Source organism: Mytilus galloprovincialis, chromosome 9, assembly GCF_965363235.1.
Source record: "Mytilus galloprovincialis chromosome 9, xbMytGall1.hap1.1, whole genome shotgun sequence".
Lineage (NCBI taxonomy): Eukaryota > Metazoa > Mollusca > Bivalvia > Mytilida > Mytilidae > Mytilus > Mytilus galloprovincialis.
In genome coordinates, this window is record NC_134846.1 from 81,975,682 (window position 1) to 82,002,903 (window position 27,222).

The 27,222-nt window shown below is 31.2% G+C and overlaps 1 protein-coding gene across 1 annotated transcript in view; it reads left to right on the forward strand.

Annotated features, from left to right (window-relative positions):
- Positions 1 to 4,577: 4,577 nt before the first annotated feature.
- LOC143046857 (uncharacterized) overlaps positions 4,578 to 27,222 on the forward strand; it is a 240,632-nt gene continuing 217,987 nt past the window's right edge. Inside the window, exons 1-5 of the mRNA XM_076219918.1 lie at positions 4,578 to 4,735; positions 8,448 to 8,661; positions 21,741 to 21,837; positions 22,662 to 22,695; positions 23,271 to 23,397. Coding sequence (XP_076076033.1) covers positions 8,497 to 8,661; positions 21,741 to 21,837; positions 22,662 to 22,695; positions 23,271 to 23,397 — 423 coding nt within the window. The 5' untranslated portion in view covers positions 4,578 to 4,735; positions 8,448 to 8,496. The remainder of the gene's footprint in view (positions 4,736 to 8,447; positions 8,662 to 21,740; positions 21,838 to 22,661; positions 22,696 to 23,270; positions 23,398 to 27,222) is intronic.

A 27,222-nucleotide genomic window follows, 5' to 3' on the forward strand; every position in this document is an offset into this window, starting at 1 on the left:
TTCAAAACGGAAGATCCCCAATTAAATGACAAAATCAAAAGCACAAATACACCAATCGATTGGATAACAACTGCCATATTCTTGACTTGGCAGATGTGTTTTCTTCTGTAGAGTAAATAAGCTAAACCTGGTGTGACCATCGCATAAAATTCCATAATTTTGTGCGACGATCACACAATTGAGAGGTTTAGCTAGTTTAATTCACAATTTCCTACATAAGAAAACGCCTGTACCAACAAACAAACAGACTTAACAGGTTAAAAAATCTCAAAGATGGGATGAGCAGTCAACAATGTGTTAAAGTTGTAATCACTTTAAAAAAAAATTTAAAAAAGAAACGCAATAATGCATATAGACAAAGCACATCAGCAAAAATAAAAGACAAGAATACAAAAGTTTACAATGGAACAATGACACGATGACTGGATGTGTATGTACAGAGCCATGTCAAATAGATATTACGAAAAGTAGACTAAACAGTAGAAGTATTATTGACAAAGACAGATAAAAGAATACTACAATTCACTATTAAGATGATAAACAACGTCAATACCTAGAAAATAAACTTCAAGACCATCGTGTATTATTTGTGAAGTTGATATGGAATATTTATCAAAAAGGTCTTGGTATTTTCCAGTGACCTGTTCAAGAAAAGGACGAGACGTATCTTGACAAACCATTGGTTCTTCAACTTTCTGCTTAGACACTGGTGACGTTTTATAAAGTATGAGTAGCAGCTGCAAGCTCTTGAATATAAATAAATCGGAAAATGTATTTCCCATATGCAGTTGAAGTTGGTATATTGCTACTAAAGAATTGTGCATGAATATAGAAGCTAGAATTCAATTGATGTTACAAGTGGTTAACAAGAAGAGCAACTTGTTGTAAATGACTTTTCAAAAGAGCTTAAACCAAACACAAATTAATAGTGGTAAATAAAGGCAACAGTAGCATACCGCTGTTCGAAAGTCATAAGTCGATTAGTCGATTTTTTTTATACAGTCATCGATAATATGCATACGAATATTTTCAATTTATGTTCCAGTGTATTGATTTTAGTTACGGAACCTAAAACATTTGGTCTTTATACTTCAACATGAAACTCAGTTTACGTTCATAAAGAGCCTCACAAATCATATATAAGGCCAATCATTTCAAATTAGAGACTTAAAAATTGAACAAAACAACACAAAGATAGATAAAGATAAATACCTAACAATTTTTAAAAAAAAAACAAGAATGTGTCCAAAGTACAAGGATGTCCCACTCACACTATCATTTCCTATGTATAGTAGACCTTGACATTGGGGCAAAACACACGGACAGCCAAACGTACGGACGGACGAATGGACACATAGACCGAAATGTGGGGCATAAAAGCTATTCGTTACCTTAGTGATGTTATATATTTTTTAAGTACTTATAAAAAGATAAGGCTTATGATTAGTTATATGAAACTCAGTTTACGTCCATATAAGGCCTCACGAATCATACATAAGGCCAAATCTTTTCGAAGTTGTAAAGCGTTCACAGCCAAAAATTGTAGAAAACATGATCTAATCGATTACTGTACTAGGAACATCAGAGTGTTAGGGTTTTTTAAAGGTTAAATGAACAGTGAAATAACAGAAAATGCCCGTGTCAACCAATGTCTTGCCAACATAATAGTGCTGGTATATTCGCTAGTAAGTCTCCTGTAGGCTACAGTATACCAATATTCAAATCTCATAACTCCATCAATAAGATACAATTCAGGTTAAAATTATAAGGATCCACACAGACTCATGTTACAATTAGGATGTTTGGTATGATTGCAAATTTGCCAGCTATCAACTAGATACCATTCGACGTTAAAGTATACTACGGGCTTTATGAAAACCAAACCCAGTCCATCCATGATTGATAAAGATATGTCCCTTAATAATGGTCGCTGCAGTGTATGGTCGGTTAAAAAATAAATTTCAAATACATAATTCTTATTCACTCATGTGTATAAATTGTAATTCAAGTATAAAAAAGGTCATGTTTGGGACCTATTCAGCAGAACAACGGATATTCGACGAGTTGATTTCGAATAACAATTTTCAAATATCAAAAAATCCAATTAGCAAATACATGTCAAAGCATAAACACCAAGTTGCAGGAGTCGCAGAAACTTAAAAAATCAACATAGAGCGGTGCGTAGACAGGTAAAGCGTGTCCTGCTATACATGATTCAACCGAACCAACACTGTAGTACAACCGGTACAATAGGGGACACAATCAATCATTTACCTATTGATCATTAGATTTTCTAAATTTCTATAGGTATTTCCCCTTCCATGCCTTATTCGTTTCCTGCTTTTGACTTAAATGCATTTCTTTTTACCATCAACAATATCTAGAATGCTTTTTTTCTTACAATATTTGTAACAAAGTATAATATAAACAGTTAGTATCTGTGTATGTTCCCAGTGGACAATGTCTTTTCTATTGTTATAGTAAAGTTTTTTGTTACTTTTTTAATAAGTAATATTACAATAGTGGCTAATATTATGGTTATTTAAAATTTATTGGGTTCACCGAAGTCAAAATTTGAAATAAAGATTTTTTGTTATACATATGTATTATATTCGGGACAGATATTATGAAAGTGATCAATGACACGCGAAACTATGTTTACAGAGTGTTAAAACTATACGATATAACTTAATATGATTGTTGAATCTACTTTCTGTTATTGAATATTGCTTATTTGTGTTAAAGCAAACTTTACACCAAACGATAAGCTATATAATCCTTTCTTTATGGAATAAACCATATATTTATTGGCATAGAATAAATATATTGCTTGCATCCGGAATTTTTTTTAAAAACTAATTACTTGGTACCATAGAAAGTGTATGTTCAGATGTGTCATTCTTTGGAATATAGAGGTTCCCTCCATCAAAACGTTATTAAAATTAATGGTTCTATACTATGGATGCATGTCAACATAAGACTCAAAATAAATCTAACCGCTGGTAAAACTGCAATGTAACTTTCGAAAATGTCAAATGTAAGGTACATGCTAGACCATTCTATATATAGATACAAACAGAATAAAATATATCTATAGTTTTGATAATGATGGTTCAAGTCAACCCCTCAAGTGCAGATCGTACACGTTTCTGTTGCATTGAATCACACGCATTCTAAGATCAAAACAATAAATAAAAGTTATTCAGATACCAAAAGGTCGTCAATCTTCAAATGTACTGATTGTTTACTATTTGACATCGTAATATTTTACCTAGTATTTGTTTCAATATCGAGTAATGTATGCATAATAGGGGAGGCTCAAACATTCCCCTACTACACTTATAATACATACATGAGTAACAAATGAAGACCAGGATCTGTCTTCTCATTCTTTCGGAACAGTTTTGATTTTTTGGGGCTCGTGTAGTTTGATGTTACATATTGTTGTGTTTTGTGAACTGTTGTCTTTTCGGTGTTTAAATTTTTTTTCAATGACATAATCAGTTCGTCATCGACTTGTGAGGTTAAATATCCCAGTGATATCTCCATTCTCTCTATTAAGTAATATAAGAGATCATAGGAAACTTGTCTTCTATTAATCTTGACCGTGTTCTTATACCTAATACTTTATGTTGCAATCTTGCTGCTTATTAATGTTGTTAAGATGACAGAGTAAAGAGATTAGAGGGAGGTATGTGTTCACAAAACTGTATTCACATCTACCTAAATTTGAATTGTTTCGTGTCGATAAAGGGGAGGGTTACAGAGTTAAACTTCGGAGTGACCCTTTAAACAGATAATAAACTGGTATGGTTATATTATATTTCGAAAACAAGTATACTGAAAATGACGATTTGTTGTGCCAAATAAAGGCAACAGTAGTATACCGATGTTCAAAACTTATAAATCGATAGAAAAAAAACAAATCCGAGTCACAAACCAAAACCGAGAGACACGCATTAAATATTAGAGGCGAATGACGACACAAAATTTAACACACACAGAAACGAACTTAGCATTAGAAGGACACGTTTTTCAGTACGATTTCATTTCATCTGTTCGTATATATTTAATTTCTTTCTTTTTATATCAGTAATATTTAAACAAATCTTTAAACTTTTATGAAGAATGGTTTATATATGAATAAATTGCATTTTTTTAAAGTTGAAGCAAATAAAAGATGTTTCCAGTTTTAGATCTTAATGTGTTGGAGGTATCTCATTAAATGTGTTACGGTGAAAACTAAAAATAGCTCAGTACAAAGTGAAATGGATCTTCTTTAGTAAAATTCTCATACTTCAAATGTATTCCTTTTGCGATAACTAAGGTACATAAAACTAAAAATTCATTGAATTTTCTTCGTAGTTCAGTATTTTTGTGATTTTACTGTTCATGCTTATTTTACTTGTTAGCAAATTTTTTTTTTTTTCCTAATCAACCTCGATTTTAATGAAGAACACTTTTCAAAAATATATCTATATGTTCATAATAAAGTGTCTTACCTTTATATGGAGTCAATTTAAAAATGCTGCATCGTTTACAATTTACAAATAATAACTGCGAAATACTTTAAATATGAATCCTATTCTTCCTGGTCTGTTTGACCAATTGTAATATTTTAAAAAACACTCCTTCAAGTAATGTTCATATTGTCGACACTAGGATTTTTAAATAAAAGGCTAACAATCAAAAATTCATGTGAGCTATGTTGAATTATAATTGAAGAATCAACAAGGTAGGACCAAATTCTTCTATATTTGTTTCACTCACAAGATTGAAATTTACAGAGATTTTTTGTTAAATCTACAACGATGCCAGTGTCAAACACGTGATATCTTATACCTTAAAAGTTTTCCAACAGCTTGAAATATATATATATGTAATGTAATTATGTTATGCGTAAACAAAATCTGAAAAGATACTAATGCAAATTTTACATGTTTTTAAAAAAATCTTGTATCAACGTGAGTGCTAAATCAAAATTAGTATCTTCAATCTCGGCCGTTGTTAATGAAAATTTCAGAAAAAATTAAACATTTATTTTCCATTGTAAATTTTATTAAGTACCTTTATTAGTTGTTACTTTATCATATGGTACAAAAAATCATTCAAAAAAATCAATTCGTGTTGGCCTCAGATGACTTTTAAAATGTATATATCATTGAAAAAGCTCAAAATTATCTCCCTTTGGTGCAAAATTGCCATTTGTTTTGGCATTAAAATTGAAATAATCATCGGTGCTCTATATTTTTATTATAATTTTCAAAGAAACTGTACTTAAACTGAACTATTGTAAAATTTAAGCGATTTCTGTAATTAAGTGATTTTTTTATTTCGATATTACCTCTATTTCTCCAGTTAGTTCAATAGAAAAAAATTACTTTTACAAAAATGTATGCTTCTTTCGAAGGCAGATTGTGAGCGTAAATGAACGGTGACCCCAATTTTTTTCTTTCTTTTAAGTAGAAGATAAAGTTCATTAATAGAAAAATATAGCAAAATCCTATATATTTTTTAAGGGGCCAGCTGAAGGACGCCTACGGGTGCGGGAGTTTCTCGCTACATTGAAGACCCATTGGTGGCCTTCGGCTGTTGTCTGCTCTATGGTCGGGTTGTTGTCGCTACGACACATTCCCCATTTCCTTTCTCAATGTTATAAAAAAAAATAATTTAGAACCGCGAGTTAAAAAAAAAGTAAAAAATTCCAAATAAAGTACGAAGTTGAAGAGGACCAAAAATTCTTAAATTGTTCCCAAATCAAGCTAAGGTTATCTATTCCTGAGGTAGAAAAAAAACCTTAATAACTTTTTTAAACAGTTAATTTATAATTATGAATAGCAATGATAACTCATGTCAACATTGAAGCGCATACAATAAAAAGACTTATACTTCGAAATTAATGAAAGATAGTTATGTACTAATAAAATAAAATGATGTTGATGTTACATATGTAGAACTCAAATCTATGGTGGGTTCCAAATCAATGGCAGATTCTTAATCTATGGCGAATGTGACGTCATTTCATCCCAAATCTATATCAGGTTTTTTACAATCCAAATATATGGCAAGTTTTGTAATTTCCTAATCTATGGCGGATTTTTGTTGTTTCTAAATCTATGGCAAATTTTTAGCAAATGGAAAACAATGCAGTACAGCAGTACATATATGCACATATAGGTGACCAGCCAGGACATATCTAGGCTTATGGAGGTAGAACGTCATTGTGTTAACTATATGTGACTAGCCACTTCCAGATTTAGCAGGGTACATTGTCTCAAAATCATACCGGTATGAAAATGAGACTTTTCTATGACGACCTTTATTTATTGAAGGCACTAATTTATAAAATACAAAATTATTGTATTTATTGGCTCTTAGTAATGTTCAATAGCGTATTTGAATAAAATTTCAAAGACTTAAATTTACTACAATACAAACAATTCTTAGCTCTATTTTAGAACATGTAATTCAAACTTGTTGAAATGACGTTAGTTTAAAATTTGTCAAAGTAAGCTTTAAGAATTCATTTTTTTAATTTAGATTTATTATGCATGTCTCTATTTTGATTTTAAACATATTTTATTCATTAAGATATGAAAAGGATTGAGCAACAGGCACAGCCTATAAAAGCTCTCTCCATATTACATGCATGTCTCTATACATAGTATGCGACGCGTAACAGTTTATAGGTAGGTGTCCCCTTATATGCATTTATACGTTGCATTTGTTATGGATATATTCCAGACTTCATTTATGAAAGGAAATCTATAGAGTAGAAATTTGATTTTTTTTGGGGGGTATCAATTAAAAATGTAGATTCAAATATTTTTCACTTCAAACGATAAAGTAAAACTTCTTCAAAACATATATATGATGTATAGTTCGGCGTCCACAAAAAAGAAGTGTTAATCTCTTCTTCACAAATACGTATTTCATTGAATCTCGATATTTATCATGTTTATAATTTTTCTAACAATGACGTTCTACCTCCATAAGCCTGCAAATGTCATGGCGGGTCACATATGATCAATGACTTGTCTGAAACCAATGGAAATGTACGACATGTCAAAAAACATTTGTGAAATGATGGTCAACCAAATCGTGATGGTAACCAAATATTTTTTTGTAAATGATGAATTCCTCAATACAGACTTCAGGCTTGAAATGTTGTGCCCTGTCGTGTTGCTTATGTAATTACAAATTCGGTAAATAGTCTAATTAGGTAGGTCAAATTCATGTAAGGGAAGGGGTTTGTAGTTACGACGTAAGGAACATATCCGATATCATTTGTGAAACGGTTATTCCTTAACGGTCAACTAACTCGTGATGGCGTTCGTAAAATTTATGAAGGGATGATTTCAACTTCACCATTTGGAACTCTTAGTTAAATAGCTTCCTTGTGAGCAGCAACCCTCTATCAAGAAAATCATGATAGGAAATGCAAGCATGGGAATATCGTATAAACTGGGAGATATATACCCCGTATGCAGGTGTTGGAATGTTGCTACTTAGAAATGGAAAGTTCACAATTGGAAAGCTGAAATCAGTTCTTTTGACGTAAAGTTTTGTTTTCGACCGACCCTCATGTCAATATTAAGATGTAAGTCAAGATATGAGGCCGACTTAACTGTATCTGTTGTATCCTTTATCTCTAGTTCAATGGGAGTGGATAAATGCGTTAAGCTGGGGTCACACATTCACGATTTATACTGCCGTCCTTGACAGGACCATTCCCGATTAAAATTTGTCAAAAGACTGATCAAAATCCTGTGAATCGTGAAAGAAAATACAAACTTTGATTAAAATTTGTAAAAAAATAATTTAATCACGACAACAACCAGATATTGTTCAGGAAGCGTCGATATTCAACCGTTTCTAAGCGAATTTATCCCGATAATCCCGTTCTCAATCGGCTTTTAATCCAATTTGTATCTTTCGCCAGGTAAAATTCGACCGAGTATGTTACGACTTCGTCCCGATTCTACAGTGAACCGACGCTGACGGAAGTTATCCGTTCGAAAACTGTCGGCATAATCTGGATGAGCAGGTACTGTCGGAACGTTATCCTATTAAGGTCCGCTCTATCGCATTGCAAACGGCTTTGTCTGGTCTCAGTCGTATTGTATTTTGTAATTGTCGGGACTCTGACGTGGGTATTATTGACGAATTTCGTATTAATAACGGGACTGTTCCGGAACGGTTTCGGCAAAAACGGTTCGCAATCCTCACAAGATCTGGACTCAATCTGGACTCAATCGACAGAAAAACAGCAATGAAAAATGTAATGTTTAATGTTACGGGACGCACCTAAATGTCGGGGTGCTTCGCCGAACTATTCGGACCCTTCCCGACCCGTAGGAATCTGTTACGAAATTAAAACATTAATTCTTTTAATTCGATATTTTTATTGTATTTCTTTTCATTGAATAATTTGTTTCTTGTTGTAGATTAACGCTTACACTTAGTCAACTATGATTGACTGAATACCAAACAAGGATGAAATTGATGAACTGGTGTAGGTCCTTCTTAATTTGTGTTTCTTGTTTATTCGGCATCTTAAATTGTAAATATATACGATTCCAGGGAAATTATGAATACAGTTACCACTACATCTCTGATTCAACTATACATGGTTTGGGAAACTTCAAGACAGATGCAAAGGTGCGTTGATCTTATTTGCTTATCTTTGTTTAGACAGATAGAAAATAAAATAGGTGATCGCAATACAATTTGATATTCCTATTTGGCTCTTTTGTTTACAACATACTGTTCAATTTTCCAACTTTAGTCCCACAAAATTATTATTTTCTTCTAGTAATAACAGTAGTTAATTTGTTGTAAGGAATGGTGTATGTAGAAACCATATTTGGATGCTATAGCGTCCCTATGAAGAAGATACATATCAAATATTACATGGAGCGCTTTCACAATGGCTATATTAACAATAGTTAATAAAGGCAACAGTAGTGTACCGCTGTTCAAAACTCATAAATCGATAGATAAAAACAAATTCGGGTTACAAACTAAATCTGAGGGAATATAAAATATAAGAGGAGAACAACGACACAACATTAAAATGTAACACACACAGAAACGAACTAAGCATTGGACAAAATCCGATGAGAATGACAAATATAATCTATATAAGGTTTTTTTTCCCAAAAGTTTAATGAACCAATTGTATTCAAAATGACATAATGACCTGTGTAAAATTGTATACATTTTTAATTAGGGTCTTGTGTGACAAAATGCAAATTTGCATGGAATAAATTTTACACCCGATTCAGTATAGAACAAGAATGTGTCCAAGTACACGGATGCCCCATCCGCATTATCATTTTCTATGTTCAGTGGACCGTGCAAATGGGATAAAATCTCTTTTTTCGCATTAAAATTAGAAAGATCATATCACAGGAAACATGACAGACGGACGCAAAGACCAGAAAACATAATGTCCATAAATGGTGCATAAAAAGGCTTTCCATCAACAGCAAAATGTACACTACCATAGCGTTGTGTCTGTTCTTTCATTACATTAATTTTTTCTTACATGTGACCAAATTGTAAAAACCTGATGATGCTAATATAAACCCAAATACAATCAAGTCGCTGAACTATTTTTTACTGCGCTATTCTGATTAATATTTTGTTTATATGGAAATAAGTGTTTAAAAATGACTACAGTATATCATATTTGTTTTTGGTAAACTATTTTGGTAGAATACTTTTGGATGGCTCGGTATTTATACATCCTGACATTATGTTCTTGCGCTATCGTTTTTTTTTTTGTCTTTCATTTTTGCTTATGAACTTTGTCTATAGAGTGTCTATACGCCTTTTTTTATTTGTTAAAATAGTTCTTTCTTTATATATACATTATGATTATAACACAATGTTGATTACTGTACCGTATTTTTGGTCATTTTTACCAGTAATGTCTGTTAGTTTTGCTCACATGTTGTTGTCTATATAATGAAATTATATGCCAGTGTCATACAAGTGAGAGGTTTAGCTAGCTATAAAACCAGGAAATGGTTTACCAAGTCAGGAATATGAAAGTTGTTTTCCATACGTTAAATGTGTTTGGGCTTTTGATTTTTAACATAACACAACGTATATTCAAATTATAAAAAATCTCAAATAAATAATTTGCAAAACATTGGCTCAATATTATGTATCATTGTTTCGTGTGTAGGTTAGTCTAGACGCCTTCAATTAAATATAAAGTTGACCTCCGAAGACTGCTGTAGGTCACAAACACAGATATAAAAAGATAACGAACACGTGCAATTTGATTTTTCTATGTCTGTTTAATTTCATATCATACTTTTAAAATATATATTAATCATCATTTTTAACTATATGGGAATGGTTTTTTGGGATCGAATCGGTCATTAAATTATTTACCTTTGTTTCTCTTTTAATGTTGACTTTCTTTTCTTTTAATAACTGAACACGCATAATTAATGTGTAATACATCTCTAACTTAGAGTCGTCATCGGTGTTTCTTAGCTCATTTGAAAATGATGGACTATACTGGCTGCTAAAAGCGAACTATTAATTCACTATTTCAAATTCATTAATGTTTGAACAAGCAAATATCATATTTAAATGTTTTTGTATATCTCGCAGCTAGTGCCCATTTAAGAAGTGTTAAATACCAGGTTTATATATATATATATATATATATATATATATATATATATATATATATATATATATATATATATATATATATCTAATCTATATCAGTCGTTTTTATTTTGACAAGCCGATATTGAAATAACATTTTTCTTCGGCTTCGTTGCCCATGTCTCGTTTTATCGACGTTGACTCCTATTCAATTTGATTACGTTAAATGGCAGCTCATACAGCTTATAAATGTTTTATCATTTAGTCTAATTGTATCGTGATTGTGTATGTGGATTCTATGTATATGTGCTAATCAATGTTCTTTTTCCTAATACTTGTATTCTCTATATGCCCCTTGTGGGCCCTTGATTGGAAATAAAATTTATCTTATATCTTATAGAAAACTGAATACAGGAGCGTACGAATTAAAGCTAAAATAGTCTATGGTAGCTAGGGTGAATTAATTGGAAAAAAACACTGTGTCAATTCCACTGCTAGTGGAGGCTTTCTCCCCGAGGGTAGCGCCTGCCAAGCAGTCAGTACTACAGTGTTGACATGAATTATCAGAATATTATCATTACCCTAAATAAACTGTTAAATAAAGGCAACAGCAGTCTACCACTGTTCAAAGGTCATAAATAGATTGAGAGAAGAAATAAATTAGGGTTACAAACTTAAACCGAGGGAACCCCATCATTTATAAGAGGATTACAACGAAACAACAGAAACACTGACGCGCTACTTAAAAAGGCCGACAATGCAACATTCGTAGACACGAACTATTAGATAAAAACTGTCATATTCCTTACTTGTTACAGGACATTTTAAGAAAAAAAAATAGGGGGTTGGACCTTGTTTTGTTGCTAGAATGTTTCGAAATATTAAGTATTTCTACTTTAGAAATAGATTACTTAGATTTATTTGGCAAAATGTTTCGGATTTTTGGGTCCTCAGTGATCTGAAACTTCGTTCTTAATTTGACCTTTTAAACTTTTATAGCATTTCTGGTGAGTCTTATGTAAACAATACGCGAATCTGGCGTACAAATTTTAATCCTGGTGTCTTTAATGAACTTATATAATTATTTGCCGATTTTCAAATTTCATTAATCGATCACAAATAGATAAATCAAGATTGTGTTAGTTTTTTCCTTTATAAGACACATCAATCAGACAGGTTTAATTCCTAGTAGGTTTATCGTTAAAAACGTTCTTCTCTCATATAACACATTGTATATATATATATATATATATATTTATTGAAATATGATAAAACAAGACGATAAAAATGGATTCTACCACTGCATCGATTGTGATATAATATTTTTTCATCGACATAGATAAATTTTCATATTCAAAACACGATGCTTGTGAACTTTTCAAATTTAGAAAATTTGCTGTTGCGAGTGATATAATATTTGAAAGGTTCCTGATGGAATCTGTTTCTTTAATGTTTTTAATAAAATTGAGAATGGAAATGGTGAATGTGTCAAAGCGACAACAACCCGACCATAGAGCAGACAACAGTCGAAGGCCATCAATAATTCTTAAAAGTAGCGAGAACCTCCCACACCCGGAGGCGTTTTCCAGCTGGCCCCTAAACAAATTTGCATACTAGTTCAGTGATAATGGACGTCATACTTAACTCCGAATTATACACAAGAAACTAAATCATACCAGACTAACAAAGGCCAGAGGCTCCTGACTTAGAACAGGCGCAAAATCGCGGCAGTGTTAAACATGGTTTTTTTTTTTAAATCTCAACCCTCCCCCTATACCTCTAGCCAATGTAGATTATATGAAGACCGTACAAAGCTGTCTTTGAAATCAAAAAGATATATTATTTCAATTATCCAATGAAGAACTGAGATCAAAGGAACCACACCTTGATTATAAAACCCGTCAACCGTCAGGAAAGATTAAAACGTAATATTCCTATTTTGAATGTTTAGAAAAAATAGAATATAGCTCTTTTTTATCTGACATTTTTATCTATTTATACAACAAAACATTGTTAACATTCAAACAAAGTTTACAGGTCTAAAATTTAATATCGGAGAACATTTTATATTAGAAAAGATAATTTTTCTTAAGGAACCTCATCACCTGGCCATTTATTTGCTGGAATCCCTGGCTTCAAATACTTGAATTTTATTTACTAAAGTAACTTAACCCTAAGAAAGTATAATTTAGTCTAGCTTTGTCAACACCACAGTATATGTTAATTTTTTTTTTATTCTTTGTTTCTCTCTGATTTGTTTGTGCTGATTACCACATAGTTATGTACTTTCATCATTATTTGTGCTTGTGTTAATGTAGCAAAAGGAAATTAACATTGTCTAGTGTATTGAATGGTTTTATTAAGACATATTTTAGCTATCATACACATCCAGAGTACACATCGTTGCCAAAATCTGAGTCAATTATTATTTTTCTCCAAAATATGGGCCATTCTTTTACTGACAGAAATTTAAGAAGCATTGTTGTATAATTTAGTATGAAATACCTGTTTTTTTCAGTTCTAACCAGTACTAACCAGTTCTATTTTTAAAAAGTTTTAATGTATAACATTATAGGGTTTCGGTATTATTATCAAACTTAACTAATTAAAAAAATGCCAATAAACTTAAGTACAATTTTTAAAAAAATACAAAAATACATATATGAAAGTAAATGTACAGTACTAGATTTCTACGTCTAAATTCAAATTTTGCACAAGATAAAAAGATTGCAAAAGCTATTCATTTTTTGTTCCGAATTTAATCTCAAATTTTAGGATGTATTGTTATTTCAATTCATACTCTCATGAAATGTATGTCTTTGTTATACTTTATTTTATAGATGTCTGTACAACTATTTAAATTTCAAAACTTTGCACATTAGAAGTCATAGTAGATTTTATTACAAACAAAAATGTGGTTATTGATGCAGCTAAATTTATGAGTCAATGTCGAGATGGTTGTACTAGAAGAAATTTAAAGATTTAGCAGATTCTGTTTTTAATATGTGGGTGCGGGAATTTCTCGCTACATTGAAGACCCATTGTTGGCCTTCGGCTGTTGTCTACTCAATGGTCGGGTTGTTGTCGCTTTGACACATTCCCCATTTAACAGGATATTATTCGAACTATGAATTATTTTTAATTATTGAATTTGCTTAATTTCTAGTGCTTGAAATTTTTAATAAATTCCATGTTTAATTGGTATAATAATGTTTTGAGATGTTCATAACACTTCCCAATGTATTTTGTATAGATAGTGTTGTGCGCGGCACAGCACATTCTATTGAAAATGTATTATCTTCTTTGTAATAGAAAGCGTTGTGCGCAGCACCCTTAAGTATAAAATAGACATGGAATTTATTAAAAATTTCAAGCACAAGAAATTATGCAAATTCCATAATTAAAAATAATTCCAAGTTTAAATAATGGCCTGTTATTTCCTTTCTCAATTTTAAAAGATATAACATACAATCAATTGACCTATCTGATTTATATTTGTGGTATATTATCAGTTTTCGATCTTGATTGACTTTAAGTATAATCGCGCGAGGCTTCACACTTATGATTCGTAGACCTGTTTTTAAAATATCCAATTAATAAACACTAATTATTTGATTTGCGCATGCACTAGTTTCAACCGGCTCTACAAATAACATCCACTTTACCAGTTTTTGGAAAAAGAATCCAAAGACTCGAAGCCAGCACTTGATTAAATAAATACAAAGTTAACTTGGTTCTGTGTTAAAATGAAAACGGTGTTCACAACTTCAACTTGAGATCAATTTGGGTATTCTTTGAAGTTCCTTCTTATAATAATGCTACGAAGATTTTATGGGATTAGACATCCCTTGGGTTCAGAGCGCTGCTTATTACCTTAAACATATCCTTCATCTTAGATATTCAACCACAGGGATATTAAGACCTCAAGCTGAAAAAATGTAAAATCTAATTCTAAAACTGACTCATGTGTATTGTCACATACAAAAATGGTCCCGCTGGTTATGGTCCCGTGGGGTTCGTGTTGTTTATTCTCTAGTTTTCTATGTTGTGTCATGTGTGCTGTTGTTTGTTTGTCTTTTTCATTTTTAGCCATGGCGTTGTCAGTTTGTTTTAGATTTATGAGTTTGACTGTCCCTTTGGTATCTTTCGTCCCTCTTTTATGCTAAAACGGGGTCCTTGACATTGTTAAAATGGAACGACTTAGAGAATTTCCCAGCTCATCAACTTGAGAAAAACCTTCATGCAGTCGGGGTCTATGCTAGGGAATGGTTTTACGCCATCCCGATGTTTATATTTCAAAATGGCAAAATATTGCCAGGGATTGTGATTCCTTTATTGTCATCAGTAAACCAAAACTCCTATTCATTATCAGTGTAATCGTTCTGTATGTTATGCTATGTGTAAGTTCTAACAAAACCCAATAGCTGGTATTGGTACATATTTTCTGAATATAATATAGTATTTAAACAAAACATCACATCACTGATAGCTGATAACAAAATTCATTACAAAGTCTTTCAACTCCATTGTACTAAGCTTTGAAAAATCACATAAATATACGATTGTTCTCTTATTTTCATATGGATCATAGCTGTGGACCCCATGTAACAAATAAAAATATTTTGATCTATGAACTCTCTTATAGTTATTTTATTTTAACCCATTTTTCTTCAGGAACACATGTTTTACTTCCATGACAAACAAAATATTTTCAAAGCTTTGGTCTATGTGCACATCAAATAAATAAAAAAAATGTTTGAATTAAGTATTGGTGATTTGAAAACAAAATTAATAATTTAAGAAAATTGAAGTTTAGAACTTTATCAAATTATCAAAATGGAAAAGTTGAAAGCATTCATTAGGTTGTTTTATAGACGACATTAGCGGTACTGTATGCCGATTTCACAAAAAGTACAATAAAAAAAATACTGAATTCTGATGAAAATTTGTAATCAAATGGCAAAATCAAAGACTCAACACATCAAAAGTAGGGACAACAACTGTCATATCAATGGTACCGGTATTTTCGTAAGAAAGATATGACGACACACATATTTTTATATAAAATTATGTACGAGAAACAAGATAATTATTCAGTTATATAGTTTTATTTTATTTTATTTACTGCGTCTTGTTGAATATTGGTTTTCATTTTTACATAATGAAAAATATTTGTGAAAAATTTAAACTTTCAAGCGTGACATTAAAATCAAATTAAAAAACCTGGTGGGTTGACAGTACAAAGCCGTGTTGTTTCATGATATATTTCTGAAACGGAATAATAAATATTTTCATTGTGTTTGTAATGGTTATTAATTGTACCCAATGTACCAATACAAAGTATGAAATGTACGCTTCTTACGTCTGGCGCAAATACAAAATTTCAATCCTTGTATCAATGAGGAGTTAATTTACAACCAGAAGGTCGATGCTACTGATGTTGGAGTTTTTGTCCCCCGAGGGTTCCACCAGCCCAGTAGTCAGAACTTATGTTTTGACACGAATTATCATTGATATCGTCAATATATAGATTAGATCGTTAGTTTTCCCGTTTGAATGGTTTTACACTATTTATTTCTGGAGCCCTGTATAGCTTGTTGTTCGGTGTGAGCCAAGGTTTCGTGTTGAAGACTTGTATCATTATAATTCTAAATTAAGTGTTTCAAAACTTTGAATTTTGGATATATTCTAAGGATTTTCTACATCAGGAATAGATTACTCAAGCTGTATTTTGCAAAACTTTGGGAATTTTTGATCGTCAATGCTCTTCAACTTCGTACTTTATCTAGCCTTTTTCACTTTTTTTTATTCAAGAGTCAGTGATAAGTCTGTTACGGACAAAACGCGCGCCTGGTGCAAATACAAAATTTCTATGATGAGTTTATCTAAACATAAGAAAATTCTCATTTTACATTTTATATAGCTAAAGTTTTAATAGTCAGACTATGAAGGTTGCCCTAAGTATTTAAACTATTGTATACTTATAACTAACTATATCAAGAAACAAGAACCAGGGTGTTCAATACTAATACAAATCTCATCAATATCGTATATTTATTTGCATGAAATATTGTAAAACATGCAACTCTCATTTTACATGCTATCCTGCCTTTAATTGTTCCCATTTCTGTCTTAAACAGTTATTATTACGCTTTTAACAGCTTCCTCAAATATATAATCGGAGTTTAAAGACCCCATAGAAATATGTAGGACTTAATGTAATAATACTGATACCAAACGATATCGTTTGATAACATTTTGAAATTAATGGTGCTCAAAAGAGTGACCTATGTATGCCTTCTCTTCAGTCAAGGAAAGATGCACAAGAAAACAAACTTCGATGAATAAAACAATATATGCATAATATAACGTTCTCAAGTTTGTTTAAATATCTAAAATACAAAACAAGTGTATAATTCATATCACGCACGAAAACAAATATAGCTATTAAATTAATGCATTTTAACATAAGTACGCATAAATTCATTTTCTTACAACAAACTTTGATTATTAACAAAATTTATTATTTGGTAACTAACAAATTTAATGACAAGTTGCTACAACAAATAAAATGACAAGTCGTTAAATCGTAACAGGCTTCATGCTGGTTAAACAATATATGCATAATATAACGTTCTCAAGTTTGTTTAATATTTTAAAATACAAAACAAGTGTAAAATTCATGTCACGCACGAAAACAAATATAGCTATTACATTAACGCATTTTAACTAAAGTACACATAAATTCTTTTTCTTACAACAAACTTTGATTATTAATAAAATTTATTATTTGGTAACTAACAAATTTAATGACAAGTTGCTACAACAAATAAAAGTCGTTAAATCGTTACAGGCTTCTTCCTGGTTAATCATGATGTCTATCTGTAACTTAACATACCACGTAATTTTAATTTTAAATCTACATAACAGGTGATAATTGACTTATTAAGTTTTTCAATATACTTTTACTTTGATCTTAAACATTTTGTTTGGTTTTACTTTTTTGGAAAGAAATTTAAGAAAAATAGAAAAATGTAAGTTTTTTCTAAAACTTTCGGGATCTATTTTCGAGCAATAAGAATTAAAAACTGTCAACATAATCAGTCATTGAACAGTTCTTAACAGTCCTAAAACTTAATATGGTATTAAAGTCTCCCCAATCATACAACATAAAACCGTTATATACATTTATAAAATGTAGAGTATATCAAAACGAACAGTAAAACGCCGTTGGATTAAGAAATTAAACATATGCAAAAAGTAAAAAAAAAAAAAAAATAGTGACCTCCGGGGAAAATTCAAAAAGGAAAGTCCCTGATCAAATGGCAAAATAAAAAGCTCAAACATATCAAACGAATGGATAACAACTGTCATATTCAAGATTTAGTACAGGCATTTTCTTATGTAGAAAATGGTGGATTAAGTTCAAGTGCATATCTATTCAGACTTATGGGAGCCTAATAAAAGCAATGTCAAATACAATAATTTACATCATTATTTAAAACTATAAGGATATTTAAGATTTATTAAACAATCAGCTATCAGAGGTATAAATAAATTAGAAATTTGTTTTTCTGTATTGAATATTTGGAAAGAAGTAAAAATCACAAAATAGCGAGCTCCGAGGCTTCGGAAAATTCAAAACGAAAAGTCCCTAAATGGCAAAATTGAAAGCTCAAACACATCAAATGAATGGATAACAACTGTCATAATCCTCAACTACCTTAAACTCTAACTTCTATGACAGTCGCATAAATTCCATTATATTGACGATGTGTGAACAAAACAAACAGAACATTAGGTTAAAATTTAAAAAATTACGGTACAGCAGTCAACATTGTGTTATATTTTATTCACTATAAAAACAAAGTCAACATTGTAAAAAAGAAATACAAAAAAGCATATAGACAAAACACATGATCAAAAATGAAAGACAGAAATACAATAATTTACCATAACACAAAGACGGGATGTATAAGTACAGAGCCACGTAATATGTAACAAAGAATGTTATTATTGAGAGAAAAAAAAAATCTAACATTTTGAAAAACAACATGAATTCAAGCACATGCAATAAATATTCCGTATAAAAATTAAATTTAAGTTTCAAGTAAAAAGTCAATACAACTTTTACATTTAAATATCGTAAGGGTTTCAATGTATGTATGTCTTAAAAGAAATGACAGAAAGAAAGGAAATGAAGTTTAATATTTATTTTAACTTATTTTAACTTCACTTTTGTAAATATACATTTTTCTTATTTATTCCAATCAAAAATATTATCTGAGAATTTTTTTCCTGATTAAATAATAAAGAAAGAGCTTAATTTATGATCAAGTGTCCAAATGGTGAAAAGATTGATTGTAAAACAAATAAATTAGTGTTTTATGATTAGGGTCAATTTTCTGCTATTTAATCTTCTTCTTCTGTAAGGTCAACAAGGCTTCAATACTGAAGAATACATGTTGTTTCGCATGCGTGATTGACAAAAATTTATACAAAATCTATAAAAATATTTTATAACAATTGGAGCGTTTGTATATACAGATTGTAATTAAAATATATGTACATGTTTTGTTTGAATTTGTTCATTTGAAGCTAGAGAGAACAGCTAGTGTTAACCGATCTCTAAAGCTGTCAACAGTGGTGGTTTCAATTACAGTTTGTGGTAGTAAATTCCATTGAATAATTGTTCGCGGGAAGTAAGACCAATTGTATGTGTTCTTGGAAGATTGGATGTGTCTGTATGTCTGAGTATGATTTTGTCTTGTTCTGCTGACTGTTTGTTCAAGAATATGCAATGGCATGTCTACAAGACAATGCATTACTTAAAATAAAATAAGTCTGGTTTTTAAGACGGTCTCTCAGCTAGTGGTGGCCATTTCAACTGATTTAGCATGTTTGTGGCACTGCTCGTGTAGTCGTAGTTGTTGTTTACATAACGAGCAGCGCGTCTCTGTACCTTTTCTATTGTATCTGTTGTTCTTTCATATGGAGGTCTCAGACACTACAACTATATTCCAGTTTGGGTCTTACTAGTGCCTGGTATGCTCTTGATTTTATTTTTCTGTGTTTGTAATTTTTAAATTTCTTAGCAAGGTATTCATTGATGATGTTTTGACAACAATAAAACTCTTTTATAGTACTATCCTTCTCTCTAAAATTCTGCTTTAGCTAAATTTCCAACAATCTATGAAAAATATTTAGTTCGTAAAAAAAGTAATGCCATGTAATGCAATTTAATGCATGAAATTACACAACTTTTTCTCAAGTAATGCATTAAATTAAAATTGCATGTAACGCAAAAATTGCTGCGTTACACATTACATGCAATTACTTGGGGAAAAGTAAGGCATTACCATGCATTATAATTACAAATTTGCATAACCCCCCTTTTTTTTTTGCCGATCAATGCATTTGAATGGGGACAAATAGCTCGGGAAACCACTCTCCCCCCCCCCCCCATTATCCTGGGTTGGGAACATCCCCCCCTGTTTAAAATGGCTGGATCCGCCACTGCATTATCATGTAATATTTTTTACTCGAGTTTACCTGATATTATATCATCTAGCGCAATCATATGTCTCTGGTTTAGTATTATCATATAAACGATTTGAGAACCCCATATGTTAAGCAGTGGACGTCTGTTTTTTTAATACTAGGCTAGCTAGCTGTAACATCATGTGTATCATGTGTACAGCATTACTAAAATATAAAACATTTTTTATATAAACAGTGTAACAGAAAGGATATTAATAAACATGGAAAACTTGAAAGATAGAGTAGTGTAACAAAATGCGGATAAACAGTTACGAATTTATAAATATTTAGAGTAAATTTTGGAAACAAATTATATTTGTTAAAATATATCACATTTGCCAATAGAAGAATTTGGCAAAATAAAGGCAATAGTAGTAAACTTCTGTTCAATAATCTTGAAACAAATCCGTGTCACACACCGAAACTAAACCAAAAACTATAATGAGGAAACGGAACAACAGAAACAGTAAAGTGCTACAAAAACAGGTTAGAACAGTCTAATTAGTTTTCAAAGGTTCCAGGATTATAATTAAGTACACCAGACGCGCGTTTCGTCTACACAAGACTCACCTTTGATAACTATTTACACCACTGGGTCGATGCCACTGCTGGTGGTAAATATTTTGATATGAGCGTCACTGATGAGTCTTATGTAGACGAAACGCGCGTCTGGCGTACTAAATTATAATCCTGGTACCTTTGATAACTATTTACACTACTGGGTCGATGCCACTGCTGGTTGACGTTTCGTCCCCGAGGGTATCACCATCCCAGTAGTCAACATTTAGGTGTTGACATGAATATCAATAATATGGTCATTTTTATAAATTTCCTGTTTACAAATCTTTGAATTTTACGAAAAACTAAGGATTTTCTTATCCCAGGCATAGATTACCTTAGCCGTATTTGGCACAACTTTTTGGAATTTTGGATCCCCAATGCTCTTCAACTCTGTACTTGTTTGACTTTATAAATATTTTGATATGAGCGTCACTGATGAGTCTTATGTAGACGAAAAGCGCGTCTGGCGTACTAAATTACAATCCTGGTACCTTTGATAACTACTATCATCAGTAACGTTCTATCAAAATATTAAAATTAAAACTGACCTTTGATAGTATCACTTCTTTCAAAATCTGTTCAAAAGGTTTTATGATAACTTTTCTATATATATATGAATTTGGACGTTTTAATCTGAGCGTCACTGATGAGTCTTATGTAGACGAAACGTGCGTCTGGTGCATTAAGTTATAATTCTGATACCTTATTACCTTTTTAGAACGTTTCTTCCGACACAGTTCCACACAGATTTAAGAGATATTAGATCTGATCCAAACTGCATCAAAATGGTTTGACATTTATGGAATTTGATGTTGGTAGCATATCTTTAATCTGTGTATTTGATTTGTTTTTGAGGCACATAGTCTATAGCTTAAGGTTGTACAATGTATATTGATCTTGTTAACTTTTTAAAAAAAATGCTCTTTTCGTGTCCTTGAATTGCTGTCCCACTGACATTATTCTTACACACCAACCAACAGATTTATCTAACTTTATTTATTTGGCAGATAAGTTTCACGACGGTAAATAAAACAAACGAACTTCAAGAAGTTCTTTTGAAAGTCGACGCATTTTCTTTTGTCTCGGAGGAACATGAAGGAAAAGGTGAGCTTTATTTTGATTTCAATAAAATTTTTGAATATTTTTTTTTAAGACAGAAGACAAATTTGTATTCATTTTCATGGAACAGTAACAGTGAACAAGATTTACCATGCATATATTTTCATTTTTTGTTTAGATATCATACACATCATTTAAACAAACAAGAAATAGCTTCTTATATATTATATGGTTATGATGTTGATAAAAATCGTGTAATTAGATATAAGAAGACATGAGTGCCAATGAGTTATATTATATGGTTATGATGTTGATAAAATGCTTGTAATTAGATATAAGAAGACATGAGTGTCAATGAGTTATATTATATGGTTATGATGTTGATAAAATGCTTGTAATTAGATATAAGAAGACATGAGTGCCAATGAGACAACTATACATTCAAGTCACAATTGAAAAAGTAAACAATTCTAGGTCAAAGTACGGTCTTCAACAAGGAGCATTGGCTCACACAAAACAGCAAACTATAAAGGGCACCAACAATGACTAGTGTAAAACAATTCAAACAGTAAAACCAACGGTCTAATATATCCACACAAAAAGAGAAACGAGAAACACTTATGAACCCAAACAACAAACGACAACTACTGAACAATTTATTATATGTTCGAAATAATGACATACAATAATAGGCATTAAGTTGCTATCTGGAAACATTCGTAAAGTAGCACTTGTACATATTTGCGCTATTTATACAGTATTTCATGAGTAGTAATATTTATCTCGAGGTTGCCCTTATTTTACTTTTGCAGATTCTTATTTACATATCATAAGCATGTTGTTGAGGTTTTTAATTCTTTGTTTTACAGGTACAGGGTCTGAAAACTTAGATTTTACAGAGTGGTAAGACTTCAATCAGTTTCTAATAAACATTTCCTTTATATATTATATAAACTCTATCATTTATTGTATTTATTTTAACCTTTCTTCATATTACAAATATGTTTATATAACATTTAAATTAATGGGATTTAAAAAAAAAAAATATTAAAAAAAAACATGACAAGAATGAATACATTGTAGTTAAATCTAATTTGAATATATCAGAATATTTAAATGAAACATGCTATTACTAGATCTATGTGACGTGTGAATTAAATTTAAAATAAAAAAAAATATCACCTTCAAACTTTATATATATTGTGTTCTTTAATTGTTAATATCTTATTTATTTTACTATCTCTTCTAACGGAGATTACAAAAAGGTATACTATAACCTTGTTTCAGTTTTCCTCGTGTTTTTTATCACCTATCACAGACTGACGAATAATTTGAAAAATCCATTTACTAAAATGCATTTACAAAAGCTTACTTCAGATGACAATCCTTAAAATATCCTCCTAACTGACCAACTAGTTGAGATCTTTTGATAGACCTTTCCTCGTTTTATTTCAATTAATTGTTTGTTTTCGCTACAGGTTTTCCTTTGAAATTAACTCATCAGGTGAGATAGCCCGCGTTTTCCATGAAACGGGAGAACATCACGATGTATTGATAGCTAAGAAAGGCTTTGCTTCTTTGTTTTCATCAAAACTACAGGCACCAGTAAGTAAATATGTTTAACTGTGTGTTATGAAATATTAGCATAGTTACAGTTACGAGTCAGTTTTTCATTATAAAGTTGTTGTATTAGTTAGATATTCTAGCTCTGTTTGTTCTTTTTTTAATTTTCTATTTCTGACATCTCTTATTTGGTACCTTCCTTCTTAATCACGCAAAAAGTAAAAAAATAAAAATAAAACGCATTCCTATGAAAATTCAAATTAGAAAGTGCCTTATCAAATGACAAAATAAAACGAATGGATAACAACTGTCATATTCCTGACTTGTTACGGGCATTTTTTAATGTAGAAAAAGGTGAATTAAACTTGGTTTTGTAGCTTCCTAAACCTGTCACTTGTAGGATAGTCGCATGAAATTCCATTTTATTGACAACAATATATTTGAACAAAACAAACAGACATAATAGGTTAAAATGTCAAAAATAAGGGTACAACAGTCAATAATGTGTTTTTATCTTAATCACTATAAAATCAGACAAATATGTCAACAAAGAAAACAAAAAGGCGTATATAAACACAGCACATTAGCAAAAACGAAAGACAGAATACAAAACGAGACGTTCTTTGACATAAACCTATTTTCATCAACGTCCTACTCAGATACTGCATGGTGATGTGTTATAAAGTTTGAGTAGCAGCAGCAAGCTCTTGAAAACCGAATGAGTTTGAAAATGTACATCTCATATGCAGGTGAAGTTGGTATATTGCTACTATGGAGGAGGAATTGATAATTATAAAGTTAAAATTATCTCGTTTGTCATAGATTCTGGTACCGAGATACTCCACGTTAAATTTAATTGTACTTTTCTACCTAAATATTGCAATTTCGCTGTTCATTCCATGAGTTAACTCCCAAGTATTATTATTTCCATGTTAAAGGTACAATAAGTATTTATTTTAATCGATATCTTTGGGAAACAAAGAAAATTTAATCAGAAAACCTAACCTGTCATTTTTCATTGCCATGATTTAATCTATGAAAATATGTTACAAATCTAAACAAATCATGATAATGACTTTTTCATAAGTTGAGCACTATGAAGTCTTAATTTCAAATGCAAAAAGGACGTGTTTCGTTTGACGTAATTTGTTTTAATTTATCTGTACAATCACAGTGCTGTTTTGTTCTTTGTGACAATAGAACTTGGTCCATATATATATATAGAAATTATAGAAGTCAACACCGAATGGGACACCACGGCGAGAAGGAGAAGAGAAAACTTTTGGATCCACCAACTCCACACTTTAGAACCTGATGGTCTTAACGAAAAAGACGAAAAAAGATACAGGAAAGATAAAGAATAATTTAAAACAAAGCATCGTCCTTTTTATCCCGTAATATTGGCCAATGGACGTTGCTAACTTCAACTACCAATTATGTATTTTTAAGGTAGCTAAATCCAAGTGCAACATGTACATTGAGCTGCAAACTTTTCTTATTTTCAAAGCAGCTAAATGCAAGAGGTCATATACATTGAGCTGCAAAATTTTCTTATTTTGAAGGCAGTTCAGTGCAACACAGACGTTGAGCTGCAAAAGTTTCTTATCATCTACATCCGATTTCACCTGGATAGATGCACGCTTGATAAAGCTAGTTGGTCTAGCGAAATATTGCGTTTATTTTCATCATTTTGTAAATATTTTAAACATTCTTATATTTACATACTAAATAGTGTGTTAAAATTACATTGTTAGGCAATCTATATATATATATATTAGGCAATCTATATCTATATATATATTATATCAATACAACATACTTGTTTTAACCTTGGGAAATATATAACAATAACATACTATTTCGCGCTGTAGTAATACTAACAACCCAATATATTTTTGGATCATATTTCGTTATTTAATCTCAAAAACATGACATCACATCACATTGTAAAAGACTAATGTAACTAACCTACAGTTTTCTCTAGTGACTTCTCTATCTTACTTTGATTTGAATCAAAACTTAATAGTACTTAAAATTATGATTGAACTCTGCTTTAAAATTAGCTTAGTCTCAACGATAGGTCAAACAATTCAAAGTGCATGGGTCTCAAAGGACATCCGTTATCCATACGTAGAGACCAAAAAGTAGCAAACCACTTTGCCTATCTCTATTAAAAGTTGTTATCCCTGCAGACGAACAAAGTGTACAAAGTACACAAAGAACAAGGTCTAGCTAGATGATCATATTCTACAAATGGTTAGATATTTTATACATTAAACACGGAAACTAGAATTATGCTCCTACGACACTTATTGAAGACGACGGAATACAATCAATTTGTTTCTTCGTATATCAATCAACAATAAAAATAGGGATCGTATTCGATATCAAAACTATATAAGCTGTCCTATTAGAAAAGATTTTTTTTTATCCTCAACAAAACACCATTCCAATTATTATTGTCTATATTGAATCGTCTCTTTAATTGATTATTAAGATATTATAAAGATAAAATGTTGTCGTCTGAATTTATCAGGAATCAAAAGTGGATTTCACAGTTTCTGTGAAACTCAAGGTTGTGATTTAGATGAAAATTACAAAGATATTTTACAGCATATTATATTTACAGTGAAACCTGTTTTAAGAAACAAAAAAGTTGTTTTTTTTAGACATGTGGTTTTTTTTTTAATGCAGGTTCCAATTTGTATAAAATGTACTACAGAAGGATCTAAAACTAATGGTCCAATAACACAGGTTTTTGCTTAACACAGGTGGTCAATTAAGCAGGTTTTTTCCTAGCTCCTCAACCAACAGTATAATGAAAAGCTTATGACTTCTCTGGCCTTCTCATAAGTGTTCCTCGTTTAGTGCACTCAAGCCATCAGGAGGACAGGCCGTTAGAGAGAGAGCTGAATCTTTAGTGTGGAGATGCGGAGGATCGGAGTATCCGGCATTTTCTATTGTATAATGTTTTAAGGTTGATGAAGACTGATTACATACATGTCAAAAAATAATTAACGTTTTCCCAATTTTTCAAAACTTAACTCAAACTGAGACTACTATGTGTAAGGATAACATTATATGGCTCCGCGAATTTTTCAAGCAACAGAGGGTGACAAAATGACATATTTTGTATAGATTATCATTGTGACAGGAAAAAACATCATTATGTGATTAAAAGCAAAACTAAATGTTAGAATAATAATTATTGTAAAATAAAATACAATAAAGCTACAGAAAATGCTTTACATTAGGAATATCAAAAGACAGGGTCACTGTACGTTTTGTTCGGCTAAAAAAAAAATAATTAGCAAAATTCCATGTAGATTCCTTTTAAGAACTGAAATGCACTATTTTAGTGTTCACCAGTGGCGGATCCAAAGGGGGGAGGGTCCGGGGTTGGAACCCCCTTTTTGGGACGATCAATGCATTTGCATGGGGACATATGGTTGGATCACCCCTTCATCCTGGGTTAGGAACCCCCTTTTCAATGAAAATGGCTGGTTCCGTCCCTGTTCACTCCCCTTAAAATGTCAATCAAAGTAAAAAAAAAAACAAGCAAAAAGAATCTTCACTTGTAAAAATATTAATATTTAGGCCTATAAGTTATAATCTTATAATTTTTTTCATTTAAATGAAAATTCACATTTGTTATTTGCATCTGATTTTGCTAAAGCTATTACAGATTGGACCTTAGGTTTTCAGGGTTATTTAACAATCCAAGAAAGCGAAAGACTATGGCACGCCGTTATTATATTTATTCAATTTCGAGATATCTTATTTAGTTAAATAAGATATCTTATAAACTAATTGAGATATCTTATAAACTAATTGAGATATCTTAATAACAAAATGAGATATCTTATA